Below are 22,347 nucleotides of genomic sequence, written 5' to 3' on the forward strand. Positions count from 1 at the left end.
CTTCAAGTCTAGTCCTTTCCTTTCGCCTTCACCGGTCACATTCAATAATGTACACAGGTCTGGAGAATCTGCCAACCATTCGCGTTGAAAATCGGTCGAATTGACCATTTCCGTCAGATCTAACCCCCAGTTTTTGTATTTTTCTTCGAAAGACAATCATTTTTAATGAATATTAACGTTTTCAGATTTTGTTTATATGCACTCCTGATTTTCTTACAAATTTTTGAAAACATGGATACTCACCACATTTTGAAAAATAATTCGAGATGCGGCACAGTTTGTTCAACCCTATGGGTATCAGCGTGGTGGTTTTGCAACAGGTTTTCGATTTCACCCCTGCATTGGGATGCTTGTTTACATTTGGAAACGTCAAATCAGGTGCGCGCTCAAACTGACCGTGATCCAATGGGTGGATCACTCCTGATGCAATGAAATAATTTTATACATTCAAATGCATTTAAATGCACACTCAACAGATTTTCAATTCATGGCTTGCTCCAACAATTGGCTGTTGATTTTTTTGAAGTGTCAAACTCGTTTTTTCACAAACTCAAGTACAGTTACCACCTCATCCAAAAACAGATTCAACGTGGGACTGAAACATTCCTGATGGCTTGTTCGCCAATTAGTGTGCTTTGTTAAGTTAACCGTTCAATAAATAGTGAATAATCCTTGTACTAGGGATTTCGGTTCAATAATTCCAGCAGCCTTTATGGCAACAATCGCAATGCAGCTCCGACATTCAACGGAATGACAACGATGTGGATACATTTAGAACAACGTAGATGAAGCATGTCCTACTTCAGAGGATAGCTTTAGTCGTGTTCTTTTTAATTAATATATTAATCAACCCCAAGAGTTTACTGCTTCCAACCTGTCCCCAACCCAAATCGAAACTGAAGAGAATAATACAATTTATTTGGACAAAAAATTCCCGATAAACTTTCATTTATATTTGGATTTTTAAAATTGAGTCGCATTTACAATCGCCACTAGTAATGACAACAGTACGGCTGTGCGTTTCTCGGGGAGGAGTTTCCGATTAATCCTGATTCTAAATGGTACTGTGTCTACGGGAGAGGGAGACAATATATGCCTGCTAAGCCATCATCTTCCCCCCCCCCCCTCCACTATGTTCGCAGATTATTGAGCTGCATGAGTCAGGCTTCTAATACGAATGTAATGAAATTTCAGTTTTGACCTTCAGAAAGGTAACCTAAAACGAATAAAGTTTGTAATTAATGGAAGAAAATCAAAGAAAGTTATTTTTTCGTTACGATGAGTCAAACCATCAAATAAACAGTTTTAAAACAACAAACAATGACTCATTGCTATGGACCAATGCACGAGTTCACTAATTTGACGTTTGAGCGGTGCCAAATTAACCTGTTGCCATGGTAACGTAAATAACACGGCACCGCTCAAACGTCAAAGAATGAACTCGTGCATTGGTCCATGGACTGATGCACGTGTTCACTAATTTGACATTTGAGCGGTGCCGAATTCACTGGTTGCCATGGTCACATAAATAACACGGCACCGCTAAAATGTCAAATAGTGAACCCGTGCATAGGTCCATAGGTCAATACGCTGGTACAGGTCAAAGCTAAGTTGATGTGAATTTTAAAAAAATGCATTTAATGCAAATCGATGTGCATTTGATGTACATTGAGAAAGTGATCCACCCCTTGCCGTGATCCCGGTCAGGGCACCCCAAACAGGAGCGCCAACGAAACTAAAATTACTCAAACGTTTTTGAACCAGGTTGGAACTGGCGCAACCCATTCTGAATCACAGTTTCAACTCCAACCCGATTCAGGTCTTGCTTTAGGACAATATATTTTTTCTCCACAGATTCAAAATTTAAAACCACCCACTAACAACAAATCTCTCATCCACCCAACAGTTACGGCACTGCTAGTCCTATTAGAGGTTCTTTTTACTATTCATACCGACAAATGCCTAGATCTATCTGTTGGCTGTTGATCCGGAAGATTTCCGTCTTGAGGCAGCAACAGCCGCGCAAGAAAATTTTGAGCGGCTGTTGTAGCCTCCAGGCGGGAATCTTCCGGCTTATCCAATCCTCGTCAGGCATCTGTCGGTCGACTACAATCCTTGCATTACAACCGTGTAGTGTTCGCCGGGTGCGGTCATAACCGGCCGAAGCGGTGAAGGTGGTTTCCGCGGTGATTACGGAGACTTCACGAACCGTGAAGGAAGGAGGGAGCGAAACCAGCGGAGCCCATTATGATGAATGCAAACATAAACAAAAATCATCTGGTCATGCCAGCTGATCACCACAACGTGGTGGCAAAACCATAGGGGAAAAAGGGGTATGCATTTTTTCGAGGTGAAACAAATTGTAGGGGACCGAGGGGTGAACTAACGTGCCGCAAGTTTTTCATTATTTTCTAATAGTTAAAGGCTCCAAAACATATCGGTTCCTTAGGAAAGTTTGTTCAGTAAATTGACAGAAAGCATATAAGTGAATAAAAAAATTTCACGGAAATGGTCTATTGCTTGCTCGCTGGTGGTGATTGCTCGCCGGCAGTTCAAATTTTTTACTTGGAGCGCTGTTGGGTTCTGAAGACTTGTGCTCTTGAAGATTCAAGTTATGGCTTCGCTCTATTATCATCTTAAACCATTTTATTTTATTGAAACAACGCGAAGTCAAAAGTATATGTATTATTTTTGCGATTGTCACAATGGTGTTCGTAGTTCATGTTGTTTAACTTTATATTTACGTACAAATAATTATTTCAATGACTTAATTTAATTTGATGGCAGATGATTGCTGACAATTAGTGATTTCCATGGGGTAAGACACTCATTAATACTGGTATTAATATCCGTTAATACGGATTAATATATATTATTTTTATGATATCATCGAGTGACCTACGATTTTCCTAAAGACATCTGACAGAAGTATCTTGAACTTAAGTGAATGGTGGGGGTTTATAAATAAGAGGCTAGGGATTGTGGATTGTATGTCTTGCCGATCTGACATACCATAGGAGACAAATGTCATCGGAATCGAGTTGCGGAATGGCCCGGAAATCGTAGAAAGATGTAGGTCATTGATGACAATGGAGCTTCACTGAATGTGATGCATCGTATAGGTGCCAGTCTCTTTCTAGCCAGATTACCAGATGGATGTTGGCATCAAACAGTGTGGTCTGTGTTGCATCGGACAGGTTTCTCATATATTTTGTTCAGACGATCTGACGATAAACACAACATGTTCTTTTCATATAAATAATCAATTTGCCTTGGCAACTCCGGCAACAGGCAAACAGCAAAACTCCATGCATACTTGATAATATTCTCAATATCAATATTAATATCATTAATAAATATTAATATTTTAATACTGGATCTGGTGTCCTGCCCCATGGTGATTTCTTTATTCTTTAAAAATTTACTCATTATTCTATGGAATAAGTATAATTGAATTGATTGGATTTCTTTTCACAAACAGATATTCAGGATCGCATATATAGAAATCATCATCTCCACCAAATTTCAAATATGTACTATCGAAATGAGTTCTAAATATTGATTTTCTGTATAGAGCATTTATACAATAGTACCAAATGGTAAGCACAATATAAGTACCAATTGGAAGGTAAAGTAAAACCGAATTAAAGACGATATCATTTAATTCCAACTAATGTCAATTGATAGTTTTATTTCAAAACACGTTCTTTGCATTCTCATTTCAATGATTGACTAAAATTAACACTTTCGTGAGAGACTCTAATAATTATGTAACAGAAGATCAAAAAATATCTTTTCCGAAAAGATCTGCAAATTTTCAATTTGATTTTTTTTATACTATTCCTTCCAATGCTTCTATGAAGTATATCTCGATATATACCATAAAACGCTGCTTCGATTTATTCCGTATGTTTTCCTTTCCCTTGTATTTCCAAATGAGGAACTCTTTTACCAGGAACGATACAACAACAAGCAAGCAATAACTTATCCGTGGATTTAACTACAGTCGAATTTCGTTCGTTGCACTACGTTTGATTGCACTTCGTTTTAATTGGGCTCCCGTTAATTGGGCTATAGCCCACCTAAAACGAAGGCAAACGTCACTTTTGACATAAACGGTGGAGGACCGGTGCATACACGAGGCTGTCATTTTCATAGAAGAACTGTCAAAGAGCTTCCCGATCAGCTGTTTTGGAACGTCATGTCAATAGGCCTATTGTAATCGATCATTTGACAACTCAAAATTTAGCCCGATTAGTGAAAGTCTTTCACTAGGTGGGCCACGGGTTTAGTGCAACGAACGAAAGTTGACTGCACTCATAAAATGCTTCCCTTCTTCCGCTTCTGTTCTGTAGTTTATTTTCTGCAATTATTCAGAGTGCATTTTTGCCAAATCGTCGAATCTAGATTTTTTTTTGTCTGAAATCTATTTTACTTTAGTTTACATAAACGTCACTCCACCAAGCCGTGTTTAAGCATTGACAGCCATTGTATACTGCTTATAGGCACAGGGTTTACAAGCCCTGTAACATGGGGTCATATACCCATACACGGAGCCCTGTAACATGGGGTCATATACCCATACACGGCTTATATCAGGGCTTGAGGAACACAGTGCCTAAAAGCATTTAAGAATGTCTCATGATGATAATTGGCACTAAAAGCCGTTGAACAGCCCATGTAACGCTTTATAACAGTGCTTAGTGGTTACCTGAACAGACATCTGATGGTGCGTTTTGAGAGCTCGGCCTGCATGGTTACGGTCAGCTGACATGTGTTTGCCCTAGTTGTATGCCTAGTGCGCAAACCTACATGTCATATATTTTAACGAACAAACAAAAATGCGAAATCTCCTCAACACCATCAATTAACATACCATACACTTACAAAGATTTCGAAAAAATCGGTTTACACTTCAGTAGTCACACTACACAGGTGAATCAAAGAAAAATCGCTTTTAGCACAGCACAGTGTGGTGCTTCCTGCGGTGGCCTACCGTGTGACGACCGGTGGTAGGTTAAGATGGCGATTGAATAGATTCACTAAAAACCGTTGTTAAGTTCTATAACAGGAGTCCTTTTTGAAATTCTTCAGTTTCTTCTCGCAGTTTCAGCTTTGTTACAAAATTTATTACAGCTGCCCACAATCTGCAACTTCTTTTTCCATTTTGCAAGCTTTTTCTGAAATACTCAATAGTTTTATCCCGGAATTGTTGTTCATATAGGAAATTCTCAACTTTCGCTTCATATTAACCCGCTAATACCTTTCTTCTTCTTATTGGCATTATTGGCATTAAGGAAGGCTAGTACCACATTTTTATTTTCGATTACTTTCTAAAAACGATCTAAACACGTTCTGGACAACCATTTATTTCTATTCGCAAATTTTTGTATTTTGGTTTTTGATGTTTCTAATTCTAATTGGAAAGTTATTTAAGAGGACCAATGATTGCAATGATTTCATGATTCTAAATCTAGTTATGGGATCTTGATTTATGAACGTTTTACTGTATTCAATCATTCGTTTCTGCTTGAAAAAATCAACAGTTCCTTCAAGAAGACTCCAAGGCAATCAAAAAGAAACCATGATCGAATCATCCTTGGATTCCTTGGATAAAACTTTGAAGATTTGGCAGAAGAATTATAAAATTATTCATAAATTAATACTTAAAGAACTTCTAATGGGCGAGAAATTCCTGAAAATATTCCCTGAATTTTGAACAATTTTGAAAAACAAATCTGTAGAATTTTTCGTAAAGATTATAATTCTAATGAAAAAACATGGGGAAAGTTCTTGAGGAATTATCGAAGAAGGGTCCTAAAGGACCCCCCTTAAAACATGGTTGTTGAAATTCTTGGACGAATTCTGGGAAAAGTTGCTAGAGCAGTCTTTGAAAGAATCTCTAAAGAAATCCTGTATTTTGTGAAATTTTTGAGAAGCCTCTTAAGGTACACCTGAAAACATCTTGGAGTAGGGGGTAATCTCTGGCGAAATCCCTGAGGCAATCTCTGAGTGGTTTTCTGGTTAAATACCTGAAAAAATATCTGATACATCCTTGATCAACTATTTTGTTGTTTTGCAGCAATTCTCGAAGGGAATTCTGTACATCTCTAGTGGAATTCCTGTAATCCAATTCATAGAAAAATTATTGATAGAAATTCTTGAGGAATAACTCAAGGCGTATATGTAGACATTCATAAAGGTAACTTTGCAGGAATTTCTGTAAGAATCATTGAAAAATCTTTGAAGGGAATTTTAGGAACCTAAAAAAATATTTGTTGAAACCACTCCAAGTTCCAATTCTTGGAGAAGTTCTTGTGGGAATATTTTAACATGTTGTAGAAATAATATATGGGGACATATTGTGACGAATTTATGATGAAAATTGTAGAAGAATTCATTGTAGCAAGTCTGATAATCCTAAGAAGTATTTCTGAAGTTATCCCTAGACCAATGGCTGAAAGAATTTCCGGATGTTTGGGATAAATTCTAAAGAAACAAGAATTTCCAGAAAGAATAGTTCAATATTACAACATTTTGTCCGGTTGTTCTATCGGTTATTGCGTGTACTTCATACTAGATTTGTAATCACTTGAGAGTCTGTTGAGAATTTCACCAAGAATTACTTCAACAATTTGTTGGGAAACTGTATCAGATATTCTTTCGGCAATGCAGACGAGAGTTCACCCATAAATTACGTAGCAGTTTAGGGGGAGACTTGGTTTACGATTTTGTGACGAACCATACATTGGGTATGGGAAAATAGGCTATGGTGGAGACGAGGGTGTCGAAAATTTACCAAAAAATGCTACGTCATTTTTGGAAGATTCCTAAATTGCAATATCGTCTGGAAACCAAATTTTATTTGCAAAGGTTTCAAACCACCAACAGCAATCTTGAATCTTAAAAAACACCTTAAAAATTTTAAAAGAATCCGTGAAAAGATTTATGAAGGAATGAATTCTTGGAGAAGTATTTGCCCTTGTAGTATTTTAGGTATTGTCATGGTTTTATAACTGACTAAGATCGAATAAAAATAGTTTTTAATTTCGAAATAAAATCAGAAATGTTACTAGGGTGAAAAAAATTCTGGAGGATTTCCTGGAGAAAACTCTGTAATCTCTGTAGCAATCTTTAGAGGAATTTCTGGAAAAAAAATTGCGGGATGTTTAGCGAAACCACTGTAAAATCAAAGAGGAAAATCTAGAAGACTCTAGTAACAATTTTATTACAGATTTCTAGTCCAAATGCTTTACACACCCTAGAGTAATCTCAGGAGATAAATTAGGTAATAATAAAACCTGTTCCATGCTAATAATGATTATTGGATTGTTTCTCTTCAGACACAAACATTGTACAAACGTTTGTTCAAGAGTTATAGGACATTTTTAGTTCGAAAAGCACTTGGAAAAGATTTCGCTTAGAACATTAGAAAAAGTGTTTTTCAAATAAAATGTTGACAGTGAAAAGTGGCAAAAAATGACAAGCCCCTTAACTTTAATTTGGAAAATACTGTTTTAACTAACCATTGAGCACTCTGTTCCGTTATATCCCAATTTAATTAGGCAACTATCAGGCTCATTCAAATATAAATAAATTTCATAAAAGGACCTCAGAATATCGTTTTATTCAAATTTCAAGTTTTTGACGGTACCAATTGTATATGGTCAAAATACACAACTTTGTTGAAGTAAACAGTGTTCTAAAACGCAAATAGGATACGAAACTGTTTAATTTTAGTAAACATTGCAATTTTTCATAGTCTTGTTGTTATCTTCATATTGTGTAAATAGTTAAAATGTATTACCTTTTTTGAGACAAAAGGTTTCTATGATTCTAGGTATGAAAAATTAGATGTGGTCATATTAAGGGTTAAAACAATGGCCCATAATTCCTCGTTTGAATACTCATGGATACATGTTAAACCGTTAGAATACGTTAGTCTGTTTATTGTCTACTGCTACAGCTCTCATTAAATCGCGGGGATAACAGTACATGATGTAACCCATCTAAATAAGCTTCAAACCTGGGAGCACCATTGCTATAGGATGTTCAGGAATTGTTTATCATGCCAGTAAATTAAAACTCCTAACCCCATAGACAAATAAGCGAGAAAATCGGTCGTATCATCCTTCTCTCTTTGGAGTTATCCTTCGCTGCTACTGTTTATCAAGCTTGTTACAACTGGCGAAACATTGCCAATCATGGACCGATACAGATGCATTGTTTTTTTTTTCGCTTGCTTTGACCGTCCTTTGAAATCATTTGAAAACGAATTTTGCAATGCCTGACTATAAAATTTAGAAGACGTACACTCCCGTGCATAAGTTTGGGTTCACCCCCTAAAAACATGCAAAAGTTTTCAGTCCATATCTCTGTGATTACACGTCCAATTTAAACTCTCTAAGCCGCATTTGAAAGGCAAAGAGTTATTCTTACTTCGTATGTATTTTTCCAAAAACATTCTTTGAACTTTGTATACTAAATTTTTACTTAAAGTTGTGACATTTTTCAAAAACACACAGGAAAAATATAGCTAAATTCTTCAGCATTGGATCGACCAAAATTTTAAAACAAAGAGTCATTAGAGTCGTAATCTCATATTCTTTGAAGAGACCCCACGAAATTTTGGCGGAAAAATCTGGAAAGTATTCAAAATCAATGAAACAGTCAGTCAAGTCATCGTGCAAAAGTTTGGGTTCACCCCTCAGTATGGTGTATCGTGCAAAAGTTTGGGTTCACCTGAACTTACTTAAATCTGTGAAATCTCAAACCAATCATGTACGCGCCATTATTTGCGCTCAAAAAAGCGTTGAACTATTAAAATCGGTTGAAAATGGCAGAGATATTGATAAAAAGGATTTGCGTGCGGCTCAGATGAACCCAAACTTTTGCACGATGACTTGACTGACTGTTTCATTGATTTTGAATACTTTCCAGATTTTTCCGCCAAAATTTCGTGGGGTCTCTTCAAAGAATATGAGATTACGATTCTAATGACACTTTGTTTTAAAATTTTGGTCGATCCAATACTGAGGAAATAAGATATGATTTTTCAGTGTGTTTTTTGAAAAATGTAACAATTTTAAGTAAAAATTTAGTATACAAAATTCAAAAAATGTTTTTGAAAAAAATACATACTAAGTAAATATAACTCTTTGCCTTTCGAATGCGGCTTAAAGAGTTTCAATTGGACGTGTAATCAGAGAGATATGGACAGAACACTTTTGTATGTTTTTGAGGGGGTGATCCCAAACTTTTGCACGGAAGTGTATGCGGTATATTTAAATGCTTTTTTGTTACCTGGGTAACAGTTGGAAACAACAATAACAACTATTGACATGTCTACTGCGTCCAAAAGTGACTGCTGACAAGATATAGATATTTAAATAAGTGAAGATGTCCCAAAATTCACAAAAAGTAAAAAAAGGTATCATAAATAGATCATAATCTTGAGCACACCATAGTTTGAAACCTAATCCAATCAATTCGCATCCTCTACTTCCAGATTGCCGGCAGCGTGTTCTCAACCGGCGATGTCTACTTTGTACCTGCCTTCACGGGCCTGTTCGCGCCCTACTGGAGGAAAGATGCTCGAGGGTAAGTACCGTTTTCTGAATCAAAATCATTTTTTCCGGGAATCTGGGAAGGGAGATAGAGAGAGCGAAAACGTATGGGTTCATCACGTTGTGTCATGGACAAATATTTATGTCATCTGCGTCGCAGAGCAAAGTTGTAGTGTTGGCTGATACGACAATGTCTCTGTTTAACGATTGTAAACAGCTGTAACCGTTCGACGACTTGATTAACGTTGGTTAAGTGCGACAAGCCTTATCAAAAATGCCGGATTCTTAGGTGCACGAGGATGACAGTTGGAACGTCGACGATTGACTTCCATCATTTACCCAAAGCCCAAACAGTTTTACAATGGCTTTTACAGATGTCATCTGTCGGTTTATTATATGGCTTGTTTGATAAACACGTCCATTTGACGTAGTAAATTACAGAGCGGTGTCAAATTGGACGAGCCTGCTGCGATAGGATGCCATCTAATTGGCACACCGCCTGCTTGGATCTTTTATTTATGGCCGCCACAGCTGCCATGCCTCTTTCTAGATTGGGCGTATAATTCACTTGTGAGCGCAGAAAAAAAGCCGATTTGCAACTTTTTTTTTCTTACGTCAGTTTGAGCTTGATAACCGACGTGCGCGCGTAAGCAAACCGTACCCCTCTCTTCGCTGCAATTCATTAGCAAAAAAAAAAAACTGAGAGATGACTCTGTTCGAAAGAAACAAACCAAAATTTTCCAGTTTCGGCTGATTTTGGACTTCGAGCCCGAGATTGACATTTTTGTTTATAATTCCGAGAGACATTGAGAGAGATTGGAGCAGCGCTGCTTGGGGTCAGCTGGATGCTGGGTTAATCTGCTCCTCGAGCACACACATTTACCTACAACTTCTGCTAGGCTTGAACGACGAATGTTGGAAGTGGGTTATTCGTATGCGCACAAATAAACCTAGTTCCGACTGCTATTTTTTTTTTAATGACATCAAACAGGCAAAACCGGACCGGTAAATTTCCTCCAATCACATGGATTGCAGTTGGTTGCGGAATACGCTTGTTGGCGGACGGTGATTAATTGTGCTTTAGGAGGGCAATCTGAAGTTTATTGAAACTTATCTATTCTCGGAAATTGGATGACAGTGTTACGTGGTGATACTGAATAGAGCATTCGGAACCAGAAATTAGTGAACATTAAAAAAAATCAGTAAGTTTTAGTTCAGAACCTGGCCTATCTTCATTGCCTCGAAAATTCTAGAATATATTACTGTTGCGTGCTCTATAATATGTTTTTCTGATCTCTTCTAAATTGCGATTGTATGATTTTTAACATATAAATAAAATGTTGTAGTGTTCTACAATGCATGTTGTAGTGCACCGTAATACATTTCGTTAAAACTGTTAAAAAGTCAGTCAGTCAGTCAGTCAGTTAGCCAGTCGGTCAGTCAGTCAGTCTGTCAGTCAGTCAGTCAGTCAGTCAGTCAGTCAGTCAGTCAGTCAGTCAGTCAGGACAGTTGACCTTTTCATAAATATTTTTGATTGTCATTATCAGTACATTACGAAAGAAGTAGCTATATTCCAATATTGCCCTCCATAAAAATTCTACATGAAGATAGCGAAATCCCGTTTAATTTATGGCGACGATCGAACGCTTCTTTGCGAGTATAGAACCCAATTACATGTACCCGGATGGTAGTCTCATACTCAATACGAATAAATCTAGTCGCTCAACCCTTGATCGAGAAGTAAATGATAGACAGACACAGATCACTTTGCAATAATGTAACAAAATTGTCGCGTAATTCACTGAATCGCGTCACCGCATTCGATTCTCGTCTCGTCTGCTACTGCTGCAATGTCAAGTGCAGTGTCGGTCAACCACGCCACAGACAATCGGACCCTTTGCGCGCACGTTTCTAATTACACCATTACCAATGCAAAGCAACGGATTGCATTCAAATCACCGCCTGCTGCGCGATGAACATGTCATGTCTCGCGCGATCGTGCATGGCATTCCTGCGAGATGCACACGTTTCCCCTCTCTCTCTAGATAGATTAGTGTTCGAACTTGAACGTGACTTCTACTAATCGAAACTCTATGAATTTTCCCCGCGCTCCTTCCAGAATAATTTGCGGTCTGACCAGTTTCACCACCAAGCATCACATCATTCGGGCCGCGCTGGAAGCCGTCTGCTTCCAGACACGTGATATTATCGAAGCAATGAAGAAAGACTGCGGGTAAGTGGCGGCGAACCTCGACCATCATAAAATGATAATTTCAAATTGCACCCCCTCGCACCGTCCTCCAATCTAATTAATTCCATATTCGCACATTCACACAGGATCAACCTGACCAAACTGCACGCGGACGGTGTCATGACCAACAACACACTACTGATGCAACTTCAGGCCGATCTCGTTGGGATACCAGTCTGTGAGTACAACCCTGCTTCTAATTTAATTTAGTCCCAACCGTCGAACGAATCGAATCTGATTGTTTCGCGTGTGTGTCTTCTTCTTGCTTTCTATTTTTGCATAATCCAAACCAATCAGTGAAAACGGAAGTGAGCGATCCTGCGACACTCGGAACGGCGATGGCGGCAGCGCAGGCCAAGGGAATCGAACTCTACAACATGGATAACGATAATCGGTGAGTAGATAGGCTTCGCGATGTTGGAAGCGAACTAGTAGGCCGTGATTTTTGAAGGGCAGATGGAAGTTACTTAGCATTTATCTGTGAATAACGTGATCGCGGTGTTTTTTCTTAAAGTTTTGGCCACTCTACAATTGCATGGAATCGTATTTTTTTATTATTTATCTTTATTAAAGTGGCTATTTGTTCTTTAAGAGTTCGCTACTGTGGTAAATCATAATGAAAATTGTTCTCCAACATGAGATAATATCAAGAAGCTTCTAAAGGATTTTCATAGGATATTCCTTCAAAAAACTTACATTTCTACAGACGTTACAAAACTATTTATCATGAAGCTGCCGCAAGATATTTTTCCTAAATTCCTGAAATCAATTAAAAATTCTCAGAAAATATTTCAAAACCTCAATAGTTTTACGGAAGTTTCTCTAAGACGGTTCTATCCCGTTAGGGTGAAGGCCATTAGGCCAAATGTCGTTAGGCCGAAAGGGTCATAAGGCATAATGGTCATAAAATAACCGATAGTTAGGTCGAATAGATTGTTACTTGTTAGAACAGGCAAATTTGCAATACCTAGAAGCCCACAATATCCGCCGTAAAATATAACTAGAAAGAAAAGCCTTTGATTTAAAGGAGGAAAAAACACTGATGAATGTGTTAGTCAGAATATAGTAGAAAATTATCAAATGTTACTTCGGCCTAACGACCTGCACCTATTTAATATATATCGAGGATTCCTTTAGCATTCTCTCTATGGATTCCCCATCCCAAAGGGATTCCTAGCGAAATTTCATGAGTTCTAGGATTCCTTCAAAAAATTGTTCAAGTTTTCGCCCAAAAATTTATTAAGGATTTTTTCAAAAAAAAAAATTATACAAGATCCAGGTTTAGCATCCTTCTAAAATGAACTCCTCCAAGAGTTTCTCGGGATTTTTTAGGGTTTTCGCCAGTAATTTCTTTGCTAATTGCTTCACAGATACATTTAAGAATTTATTTGTGATTTTCTCCAGATCTTTCTAGGATTCTTGTAGATCTTGCTTCAGAGATACCTTAGGCAATAACTCCAAAGGTTCATCCATGATTTTTTCCAGTGAATATTCCTGGAATTTGCGTAGTGATTACCCTACAAATCCAGTAATATCCTAAAATCTAAAACAAATCATTGAGGGATTTTTTCAGAAATTTATAAAGGTATTTCTCCAAGGAATTACAGCAAGAATTGATACCGGAGTTACTCCGTACGGTCCGACCTAAAATTAATCTAAGGAATCTTTCAACCTGGGATTTCATGAGTAACCCTTTTAGTTTTCTTCAAACATTTAATGAAGAATTTTGACAACGATTTCTACGGATACCTGTGCTGAATTTTCTCATGTTATACTATTCAAAATGTTATTAAAATATTTCAAGAGTTGCTTAGAAAATTACTTTTAAAATACCTCAACGAATTCTTCCAGGAATTTATTCAGAGATTCTCACAAGTATTTCTCTAGGGATTCATGAATTTGTTCAAGTTCCTCGAATATAACCAGATTTTTAATATATTCCTTTAGTAATTTTTCTTACAGATCTTCTTCTTCTTTCTGGCGTTACGTCCCCACTGGGACAGAGCCTGCTTCTCAGCTTAGTGTTCTCATGAGCACTTCCACAGTTATTCACTGAGAGCTTACTATGCCAATGACCATTTTTGCATGTGTATATCGTGTGGCAAGTACGAAGATACTCTATGCCCTGGGAAGTCGAGAAAATTTCCAACTCGAAAAGATCCTCGACCGGTGGGATTCGAACCCACGACCCTCAGCTTGGTCATGCTGAATAGCTGCGCGTTTACCGCTACGGCTATCTGGGCCCACAGATTTCTTACAGATAGTTCTGAGAATTTATGCGGGAATTTCTACGATGATGCTTTCAATCAAAATTCCAAGGTATTTTTCAAGAAATTTACTTTGAATTCTCTTTCAGGATTATTATCCCTTGGACACTTTCAGGATTATTTCAGGGATTCCTGCAACATATTCCGCTAATATACCTTGACCTGACAAATGCATAAAATATACCGCCCTTCTAAAATGAGTCAAATATTATCATAATGAACTAGGAAGGTTCATGAGTAAGTCCACAGTAATTCTATAAAAAATGCCTTAAAGAATTTATCTAGATGTTTCTCTGAAGGTTTCTCCATATTTTCTAGTATTCCTCTCATGGATTTCTTAAGAAATCATGACAATAATTTCTTTAGGATTTCCTTTAAAGATTCGTTCAAGAATCACTCCAGGGACTCTTCCACTGATTTTTCCTAGGACATTTCAATACATTCCTTTGGAGATTACTTCAGGGATTCTTCCAAAAATGTCTGCTGTGATTATGTCACTTATTCCTCTAAGGTATGCAACATTCTATTCTTATTCGGTCATGCGACTCAAAGGTAAAGGGTGTCTTTAGAAGATTTTTGCAAATGATAGAAATGAATAGGTGGATAGGCGACGCAAGGGAGCGACATGATTTTTAAATTTTATTAGATGGTGAAAATTGAGCAAGTCATTATAAAGTCAGTAAGTATCGAAGCGTCCTGTAAAAATATGAGGAAATTGGTGTTCTTTAAAGTCAAGAGTTGGTTTTAGCGAAAAAAAAAAAATGAATTTTGCTTGGAAATTAAAAGTGGGACGGTTATACCTAGAAATACCGAGATTTGGGGGAAATTGTACGCATAAGAGTCCCACTAATTTTAGCAAAACGATTTTTGCACATTGCTCTTGACGTTAGCTTTCCCGTGAATGTTATACCGAAAGTGAAGATGTGTTATGTAAAGTCTATGTTGAGAGTTTAAACGAAGGCTGATGTGGTATGCAGAGCCGTAGCGTGGCTTCATGGCGCCCTTGGCGAACCTCCATTTCAGCGCCCCTTAATCAAAGCTCAGCAAAAAAAAAATCTGAGCGATTTCTACGAGAATTTTTATGAAAATAGTCAAAAGTATCATAAATGGTTATATTATTTCCTCGAGATCAGAACATATTAAATTATTGACTAAATCTCCTGCAAGAAAAAATGAGTATTCTTTTATTTTTAATGAAAATTTTCTGAGTACTTTTGAATAATATCTGAAGGATGCATTGACAAATTCCGAAGAAATATAGAGTTTATATAGCTAAGAATAAATGTACAGTTTCTACTAGATGTTTCAAACAAAATTTGTAAATTTTGGTGAAATGAAATTTTTTAAAGAAATTCTCCTGTACATGTCGGACCATTTGCTTTCAAGCAGAGTTTTAAAACTTTTCGCTCTGAATAACTGGAAAGATTTTCAGAGCCTATGCCAGAAATACAACTCGAAAGCCATAGAAATCCTTTACAAAATTATGATTCTTAAACAAAGACCAACCTCATAATAGTAATCGTAAAGGAAAAATTGTTATATTTTCTGAGATATGATAGGATGGTTTAGATTCTTTGGACATTTATAGAAATATAATTTATCAGGAAATTTATAGAGAAAGCAAAGGAAATTTTCTAGGATTTAAAAGGAAATATTTTTATTTGAAATTTTGCGTAGATTTAGTCAAGACATTATTTAAAAGCTTTATTGCAAAACTGTTTGTAAATCAATAAAAAAATATTTGAAATATATCGAAGAGTTTTCAATTTACTTTCAAGGAATTGCTATTACCATTCAAATTGAAAGCATTCTTCACAGTAAGATATCGAAAAATGGAAATATTCACAAAAAATCTAAAGTTTTTTCCAAGAACCTTTACGGTGGAAGAGAAGGTGAACATGGAAAATGTCAATCATGCAAACTTCTTGAAAGGTGATCAAATATTAACAATAATGTTAATGAAGAAGTCTAAATAGTTACATTCAACTTTTCCACCGCATTTTTTTTTTTTCAAACCAAACGAGTTTCAGCTAGTGTAGAATATGTTTACGGTTATCTATATAAATAAAAAAGAAATGGTGTTTGTGTGTATAAAAATCCCAGGATATTCACCGGGAACGCTGAAAAAACGAGAGTACATGGAACTGTCATTTTGTATGGGACGATCCATAGCGTTTTTCAACAGACTACTTGATGGCAAGACGAAGTTTGCTGGGAACACTAGTTAAAAATATATTACAAATTCTAGAATTATGTCTTGTGTGAGAATTTTCGTCTAGGTATAGAGCAGTTTACAGAATGATTAGAGTTATGAAAAAATTAAGCATCATTATATCAGAATGACGCCTAGAATTATGTGAAAGACCGATAAGATAAAGCAAGAGCCTGCTGCCTAGAATATTGTAATTGATTCTGTGAGAACCTTGCCCAATTTTCTGTTGAAAATCTGCCCATAATTTCGTGGATCTCTCTCAGGATAATCTTAGATTCATGTTCAGTATTCTGTGAAAATATTTCTTGTAATTTTACTAAAAAAACGAGTGATCGAAACATACAGTCTAACTTTTAGCATACATACAAATCTGAATGAAACAAATCTTTGTTTCTTATCATTAACAAGCTTAAATTATGTGTATTTATTTAAACTTCAAACTTTTAAAATATATATAGGAATGAACAATATCTTTTGAAATACTTATTGCATATTTTGTTAAAGCCTTTCAAACCCTGTTTTGTATGTTTCTTAATTATGTCCTTTTTTTTTTTTTGGAATTGTTACTAATAATAAGCCTCAATCTAATATGCACCTTTGAGAATTTTACCGAGTGATTCACGCATTTTGGCGCCCCCTTTAGGCTGGCGCCCTTGGCGGGTGCCAACCTGGCCAACCGCACGCTATGGCACTGGTGGTATGTAGAAAAATGGAGCTGTATGTGAGTATGGAAATTAATGTAGTTAAAAAGGACGCACATCCCTTTGAATGCAATGTTGTGAGAAAAGTCGTATGTAAGCTGGAGAAAAAGTGCATTTGCATTTTTACCTAATGATACACTCGTTGGACATGCGAACAACACTCATTTGTTTGAAAATGTTTGAAATATAAGAGGAACACGAATGAAAATGAGAACACACACCAAATGATAATTATAAAACAGGGGGTCTAGTCTAGCTTTTGTTGAAATTTTGAAAAATCTTGAAGTTTGATACCCATATTGATATGGTTCCGGAGTGTTTCAAATTGGCCACCTCCGCCATGGTACCTGTAATCTACTATAGAGTAACCACCATATTTTCCAGAACCAGTATTACGGAAATGGAGATATTTAGGAAGATTTCGATTAAATCTTAGTTCTTTCGCTGGCATTCTATTTTCAATTGGTTCATGTTTCAAGGAAATTTGTTAACATCAGTACAAATTAACACCGCTAAAAAGCAAAAACAAGTGACAGAAAAACTGTGATATTAACATGTCCGTTGGCCAATATGTATGGCCAATGCAAAATATTGAAACACGATCAAATTTGCCGTCGAGTGCTTCCGGATACATACAATTTGATTCTTTTTTTCAAAATGTTGTAAGCGGTTGAGTTGAGGAAAAATTTTGAATTACTCATTCATTTTGTCTATCAATACAGTAGTCTTAGAAGAGTATAGTGTGGGATGTAAAGCATAAGTAACAAAATGTTATGAAAAAGATTTTACACAGACTAATCAAACCTAAAAATTTGGCACTTTATTTGAAACTGTTGCTGAAAAATACATAGTGGAACAGATATGCGTAGAAATTGAATAGCAAGAGAGTTATGATAGTGGGACAAATTGAATAAAGTGAATCGAATAAAGTATATTTTATTAATTTTTTTTCTAATAATATACGTCAAAATAGACTAATTGACTACAAAAACTCACCCAAGGGATGTTTTCTACCAAATATTCAATAATTCCATGTTTTTGGTGTGTCATATATCAGTCGTAATACATATTTCGTATGGAATAGGGACAAAAATATCAGTTTCAATTACAGAGGGATTTCGTTTTTGGCAACAAAGTCGAAATTTTCATTTGCCAAAAACGGAACCGTGCCAAAATCGGAACCCTTTTTTCTCACTTTATTTAAAAAAAAAATTAAAATACCATTATGGTGGTATTACAACATCCCAACGTAATCATATGACCGTAAAACTTCGGAAAGGTTGACTTCGAAGCAGATTTCCGTAGGGCTATGCTATGAATCTATAGACCCGTAATTTTAATCAATGTTTATAAGCTCTATGCGTATTTACAGGTATGGGCCATGTAGGAACAATAATCACATAAGTGACCTTTATTCAAAAACTGGACATTTCCTCAAAACTGTGTAAGGAAAGGATACATAAATACAACACATTAATTTATTGTAAGCCCTACACGGGAAAAAATTCTGTGGTAAAAATAACTACTTTAGCTGACTACGCCCATTCTTAAAACTACCATGGAAATTCAGACCTATTTACTATGTTTACGGTACACCCCACCGCATTACTGGTACATTTGACAGAAATAATTTACAACAATCTGATTCCAACTGCAGACATGGTAAAATCAAGCGCATTCCTGGTCTGCTGAAAATTGCGGGTGCGAGCGCTTAACTTAACCCCCTAAAATGGTAGTTTTTACCGCACAATTTTTTTTGCGTGTAGCGTCAAATTTGACTAAATTCGCAAGTAAAAAAATTCTCTTCACAAATATGTTCATTGCAAAGTAGAACATCTCATAACGAATGATGGATTTCAGTCAAAAGGCAAACATACCATGACCCCACAGTTATGGATCATATAGTGTGAAGTCCAACCTATAAAATTCAATAAAACGACATGGAAAACGTAAAATTGTAATAGAAAAGCACGAATCGAATCGTTTCAAATTGGAACTTTAGTTAGTAAACTGTTTTGAGTGTAATATTTACATAGGATTGCATTAAAATTAAAAATTGTATCGTTTCCTGAAAACCATATTATGGATCAATTTCCATATTATGGATCAAAAGGTGACATATTACGGATCAGTGCGCAAAATCAAGAGATTTTCAACTCAATGCATCTGTATTGCGTGGTATAGCGAAAGTTAACAATGTGTCATATATTACTGCAAAAAAAGCAGTGTTAGAGCTGGAAACAAGGGTAAAATGGCCTTTTTTTTGTGATACTGCATTGTAGTAACTGAGACATGAACTGTTTTCGCTATACACCAAGTTTACCACCCATTTTTGTCTGCTAAAAAATGAAATTTACAAACCTTGATGTTTTATTAGTTTTATCCTTAGTGCTATTGTCTGAAAATGTTGAATCCAATGCACAAAATAGCAGAAATCTACATTCTTTGGAAGTGATCCATAACCGTGGTAAACGATCATTTCCTGGTCCATATTATGGATCACTAGTTAGAAGTGCTAATATTCAATATTTAGAATCAACAATCAAGAAAAATGTTTTCCAGAGATGAATTCATACTAAATCGAAGCGAACGAGCATAACATATGTTATAACATTTGAATTTTACCACCTGTGGGAGCTTATGAATGCTGACGGCACTTCTTACAGAAAACGACCATATAATGATAGCTGTGTGGTGCCAACTAAACATTTGTCAAATACACCGTTATTTAGCGGTCGAATGTTGTGCTTAACATTACAAATGGTAGAAGACAAATAGTATAACATGGGAAAAATATGTTTTACGTCAACGTTTATGTTTTGAGCGAGTTATCCGATGTTGAACGCCAAAGTGATCCGTCACTGTGGGTGATCCGTAACTGTGTGGGTATGGTAAATAGCTGAGATCCTTTGCATTACACAAGAATTAAATTATTTTTTGTAGCCGACCCGCATACGGACCTTATGATTTATAAGAGCGCCCCGTTATTTCGTAGAATACATAATGATTTGAATTTGAAGGGAGTTTCTATTGTGTTTTTGAAGTTTGGACTGATATATGTTATAAGTCAACCATATGAAATAAACACAAATTAAAAGGATGCCGTCATGAAAACACAAGTGACCGATATGAATCTTTAGGTGCTCGTTAGGAATCCACAGGAACCCATCTAGAATGCTTAGGATCTTGCTCACGATCCTGATGGGAATTGACATATGCCCTATAGCTCGCCAAAAATGGTGATGATATCGCTTAGAATTTTTAGATTCCGCTGTGATATTGCAAAACATAGTCAAGGCTTCGATGGGAATTCTCAAAAGTCTGATAGGACCTCCTGCTACCCTTGAGTTGTGCCAGGGAGCTATTCAGAATCCTCAGGATTTTGCGAAAAAAAATACTTTAAATCCATGAAACTATGAAATCATAAGAAGCCCTAGACACTTCTAAAAGTTTGCTAGGAACTGTCTGAATTTACGAAGCATCCGCAATAACCAATTATACATTCTCAGAATCACAAGATCCCGCTCAGTATCCTCAAGAATCCACTTGAAATTCTTTGAAACCCATTAGAGTGATCTTGGATCCCGGTATTTACTTTCTGTTGCTTTTGTGTCAGTGCTTCTACTTTGTTCAAACGCGTTGTTCCAAATCTGAAGAGTGAAAGAATGATTTTTATTTTGTGTATCAATTGCTGACATACTCAAGTGGCTGGGTACACAGTATGAATGCCTGAGAAAGAAGTTGAAACTCTAGTTGAGATACTTATAGAAATAAATGACTTCATGGAATATTAGGAACACAGGACCATTCCGAAGTAAACAATCGCGTACGAGATCCCCAGTGATTGGTAGGATTGATGAAATATTGACTGAGATGGAGTCCTGCATTGTGATCGATGTGAAGCTGGCCCTGCTGTTCAAATGATTGAAACAAAAAGCACGATGATATTCACAAAAACTGACTATTTTTATGGAATTAAAAATTTTTCCGAAAACGGATCCATTTTGTAGCCAAAATTGGGGGGTGCCAAAAACGGAGCATGCCAAAAACGGAATCCCACTGTATTCCGAATAACTAGTAGAGTTCCGCATGTGATAAACATTGATATAAAGCAGGCCTGCTCAACGTACGGCCCGCGACCTTACTGGTTAACATACAATTCAGTTCCAATCTTATGATTCACCTAGATAATTGTTTTTTTTTTTCGAATTTTCTTTAATAGGGTGCTGAGCTACTTGAGCATTTCCATGATTCACTTTGGCATGGGGGGTTTTTAGGCGGAAAAACCTGGACAGCGTGTGCATGTTTCGTTGAGGAAAACAAAAATACAAAAATATGAGCTCAGTAGCTTTCAAAAAAATTCTCACTGCCGAAGTGAATCAAAAGTTCCAAGAATAGAATTCGGCCCTACTTAGTTTATGATTTATTAAAATCTCAATTTTATATTTATGAATTTTCTAGATCATTTGGAGTTTTAACCTTTCGGTCGTTGCGCAAATTTTTGTAACGCGAGTAGTCGCGCGTTGTACTTTGTACAACACCCTTGGTTTTGCGAATATCTCAAGAGTTTGACCACTTAGAAAGATGACGTCTTCGGCAAATTTGTTCGGTAACTCAAGGGCTATCATTATTTTAGCCAAGAAATTCGGGATTTTGCCACTAGGCGGCGCTATTGAGCATAAAACATTTATTTCACAAATATCTCAGGAGCCTTAGATTTCAGGATCCTGGCCACTTATTAAGAGGGCGTCTTCGGCAAAGTTGATCTGTATTTCAAGGACTATCATTGTTTGAGCTAGTTGATTCCAAATTTTGCCACCAGGCGGCGCTAGTGAGCATAAAACATTTATTTCGCAAATATCTCAGGAGCCTGATCAATTAGGAAGATGGCGTCTTCGGCAGAGTTGTTCAGTAGCTAAAATTCTTTCTTTGTTTAATCCTTAAAATTCGAGATTTTATAAAATAATGATAGTCCCTGAGCTTCTGAACAACTTTACCGAAGGTGCGTTTCTAAAAAGTCAAGATCCTGCAGTATCCGCAAAAGAAAAATTTCAAGCTCACTAGCGCCGTCTGGTGGTAAAATATCATATTTCTTGGCTCAAATAATGATGGCCCTTGAGCTGCTGAACTACTTTGCCGAAAACACTATCTTTCTAAGAGGTCAGGCTCCTGAGATATCTGCAAACAAAAATTTAATGCTCACTAGCGCCGCCTAGTCGAAAAATTTTGAATCAACTGGTTCGAACAATGATAGTCCTTAACTTATTAAACAACTTTGCCGAAAACGCCAACTTTCTAAATGGTCAGGATCCTGAAATATCTGCAAAACAAAAGTCAAACTTCCATGCCC

The 22,347-nt window shown here is 36.6% G+C and overlaps 1 protein-coding gene across 3 annotated transcripts in view; it reads left to right on the top strand.

Annotated features, from left to right (window-relative positions):
- Window positions 1-22,347, top strand: part of LOC5567639 (glycerol kinase) — an 80,301-nt gene that overhangs the window by 44,412 nt on the left and 13,542 nt on the right. For all 3 annotated transcript variants that reach the window (XM_001651782.2, XM_021855585.1, XM_021855586.1), the window contains exons 7-10: window positions 9,509-9,600; window positions 11,686-11,799; window positions 11,904-11,995; window positions 12,115-12,211. In XM_001651782.2, coding sequence (XP_001651832.2) covers window positions 9,509-9,600; window positions 11,686-11,799; window positions 11,904-11,995; window positions 12,115-12,211 — 395 coding nt within the window. The remainder of the gene's footprint in view (window positions 1-9,508; window positions 9,601-11,685; window positions 11,800-11,903; window positions 11,996-12,114; window positions 12,212-22,347) is intronic.

The sequence above is a fragment of the Aedes aegypti genome, chromosome 3 (genome assembly GCF_002204515.2).
Source record: "Aedes aegypti strain LVP_AGWG chromosome 3, AaegL5.0 Primary Assembly, whole genome shotgun sequence".
Lineage (NCBI taxonomy): Eukaryota > Metazoa > Arthropoda > Insecta > Diptera > Culicidae > Aedes > Aedes aegypti.